This window comes from Mastomys coucha, unplaced genomic scaffold (assembly GCF_008632895.1).
Source record: "Mastomys coucha isolate ucsf_1 unplaced genomic scaffold, UCSF_Mcou_1 pScaffold4, whole genome shotgun sequence".
NCBI classification, from domain to species: domain Eukaryota; kingdom Metazoa; phylum Chordata; class Mammalia; order Rodentia; family Muridae; genus Mastomys; species Mastomys coucha.
Window position 1 is genome coordinate 5706143 of NW_022196910.1, and position 2998 is coordinate 5709140.

General features: G+C 38.2%; 1 protein-coding gene across 4 annotated transcripts in view; it reads left to right on the top strand.

Moving 5' to 3' along the window:
• The window catches only part of LOC116076302 (coiled-coil domain-containing protein 7-like), a 67630-nt gene that overhangs the window by 31941 nt on the left and 32691 nt on the right, over window positions 1-2998 (top strand). For all 4 annotated transcript variants that reach the window (XM_031350021.1, XM_031350019.1, XM_031350018.1 and 1 more), the window contains exons 5-6: window positions 1187-1242; window positions 2540-2596. In XM_031350021.1, the coding sequence (XP_031205881.1) occupies window positions 1187-1242; window positions 2540-2596 (113 nt within the window). The remainder of the gene's footprint in view (window positions 1-1186; window positions 1243-2539; window positions 2597-2998) is intronic.

Below are 2998 nucleotides of genomic sequence, written 5' to 3' on the forward strand. Positions count from 1 at the left end.
GATTTCTTTATTGTTTCTGTTTCCATTTTTAGATCCTGGATGGTTTTGTTCAATTCCTTCACCTGTTTGGTTGTGTTTTCCTTTAATTCTTTAAAGGATTTTTGTGTCTTCTCTTTAAGGGCTTGTACCTGTTTACCTGTGTTCTCATGTTTTTCTTTAAGGGAGTTATTTTTGTCTTTCTTAAAGTACTCTATCATCATCATGAGATGATATTAAATCCAAATCTGGCTTTTCCAGTTTGTTAGGGTATCCAGAAAATGTTATGGTGAGAGAACTGGGTTCTGATGATGCCAAGTAGCTTTGGTTTCTATTGCTTAGGTTCTTGTGCTTGCCTCTTGCCATCTGGTTCTCTCTGGTGTTAGTTAGCCTTGCTGTCTCTGACTGGAGTTTGTCCCTCCTATGGTCCTGTGAGCCTGTAATCTTAAGTGTGTCAGCACTCCTGGGAGACCTGCTGTCTCCTGGTGGTAATGGGATGCAGAGAGCTATAATCTTAAGTGTGTCAGCACTCCTGTGTGATCAGTTTTCTCCTGTGTGGAGAGCTGTGTCACAGAGTTTACTCTGGGGTGCTGATGGAAACTGGAGAGATCCTGTCCCTCCTGTGCCCTGTAGGCTCCTGGCTAGTCCCTGTTTAGACAGTTATTGGTGCAAAAGTGGTGGTCTCACCTGGGAACTTAGGAATGACAACACTTCTGGGAGAACAGCTTTCTCCAGGCAGGATTTGGCTATAAAGGGCTATGCAACAACCTTAGCTCCAGGGCACAGATCACAAAGTATTTTTCTAGTAAGTCCTGGGAGTCCTGTAACTGCTTTATAAGGAAGGCCATTAGTATATGTAAGTTTTAACAGATAAAAAGCCTAGAGCTGAGAGAGGCCCAGAAGATGGCTCCAGGCCACATAATTACAGGTTTGGAGCAGGTTGTTGCACTCTCAGTCTGGTGCTCTTAGCACCACACCAAATGATAATATACTAGCAGTTTCTACTGACTTGTTTCTGTTATTTTAGTTCTAAATGTTATCGATGTACTTAATTATATTCTTGGAATACACAACTTACAGAATTTGTACTTTTTATTATAGGATAGCATTTGTCTTACTCTGTACCTTAACTCTGAATATATATGAAGATAAGATTTCTTTATTGACACTCTTTTTTTTTTTTTTTTTTTTTTTTTGACACTCTTAACAGGCATAAAGACACAGAATCACTGAAACGTTATGGACTTATAGAAAAGCAAATTGAAGGTAATATTTTATAAATCCTTTAACTTGATAGTTTTATAAACATTTTTTAATTTCAACTTACATCCCTTCATTATGTCCTTGTTCCTTGTTTCTCCTGGCTATGTACTCATGGTAAAACTCCTCTCATGGTGACGTCCCCCTTCTGTGTGTGCTTTCTTCCGCTCTTCTCTCTATCTGGCACCCTGAATCAGGTAACTGAGTACTCACTTTCCTCTATCTACTGGCCAGTCACAGGCCTTAGCCTTTTTTTTTTTTTGACCAATTGACTTAAGCAAGATTACATAGCATCACTTGGTGTATGTGAGGCTCTTCTTGTTGTGGGCAGCCAGATCTTGGGGGCCACTTTTTAGCATTTGAATACACAACAGACAGACCAACCCCAACACAGGCATTTCACACATATAGTGCACATGCAGGCAAATATATAAAATAAAAACAATTATTCTTAAAAGATGAGTGTTGTTATGAGTTGGTTGTTGCTTCCATAAAGTTGAGAGAGTTGAAGGATAGAATAGATTATGAAACATCAAGTGTGTGGTAATACGTGACAGTCTGTTAATGTTGTAGTAAGTCTGCAAATTGGTTTATCTCAGGAAAGTTAGAAATGCTTTGCAACCTTAAAAGATGAATAGTGCTTATTGAGTGAAGAAGGAAAATATCGGCCATTTGAGATGACAATAATATATTAACATGAGAATGAAAACTGGAGATCATCAGCACTGATTTGACAGAGATCCTGCTTGTAGTACTAAAACCTTTGGACATTTTTAGTATTAAACAAGGAATTGTTAAAGCTTTTTTACAGTGAAATGAATGATAATGCAGCTTAAATGTGTAATTGATACAAATTAGATTGATAATGAAGGAAAGTGAAATGGATAGAAACCTCTCTACCTGATACAAATGACAAGGCTTGGTGATTGAAGGCAAAGAAAAGACAATGAAATATTCATGTTACTTTCAACCAATAGAAATGAATAGAAGCAGAAAAACAATAGTGAGAGGGTGTTGCACAGTTGTGGGACACCTGCCTATCCACCAAGACCTGGGTTTGATCCCTGGTGTCACACAAGAAAGAGGAAAAGCATGTTTTATAGAGAAAATGATGTATCTGTAAATGGCTATTATCTATGTTTGTTCAGACTCCACAGCCCAAGTGCCTGATTGTAAAAGTTTGATATTGGAAGCTCTTGTTTTGTCTTTCCTTTGGGTGAATCATTAAAATTAATAATATAGACTATGAACCCAATTAGTGTATATAAAAATATATAATGGTGGACACTTGTATCTATTTCAGAGTTCATAAAATCCCATTCAGCTTTAGACTTTGAAAACGATTTTGAAACCGAGTCAGGTAAGCATCCTTTCATTTAAATATCATCACAATAACACCTCCTAAAGATTCCATTACCTTCCCAATTACTACCACCAACTGAGGACCAAGTGTTCATGTTACTGAGCCTGTGGGAACATTCTCATTCATACCAATATAGTTAAGAAACCTTTGCATTCTGGATGCTTTTTCCAAAATTTGGCTGTCTTGTTTGTTTCTCTGTTGGTTTGTTTGTTTGTTTGTTTGTTTGTTTTTAAAAGAGAGTGTCAGGTATCCCAGATTGGCTTTGGAAAAACAGCTCACTGTCTTTGAAGGTCATGGGGACCTATTGTGTTCTTTTGTAGCAAAGGCTGTTTGGATTCTCTCCCTCTCCCTCTCCCTCTCCCTCTCTCCCTCTCGCTCCCCCTCTCTCCCTCTCCCTCC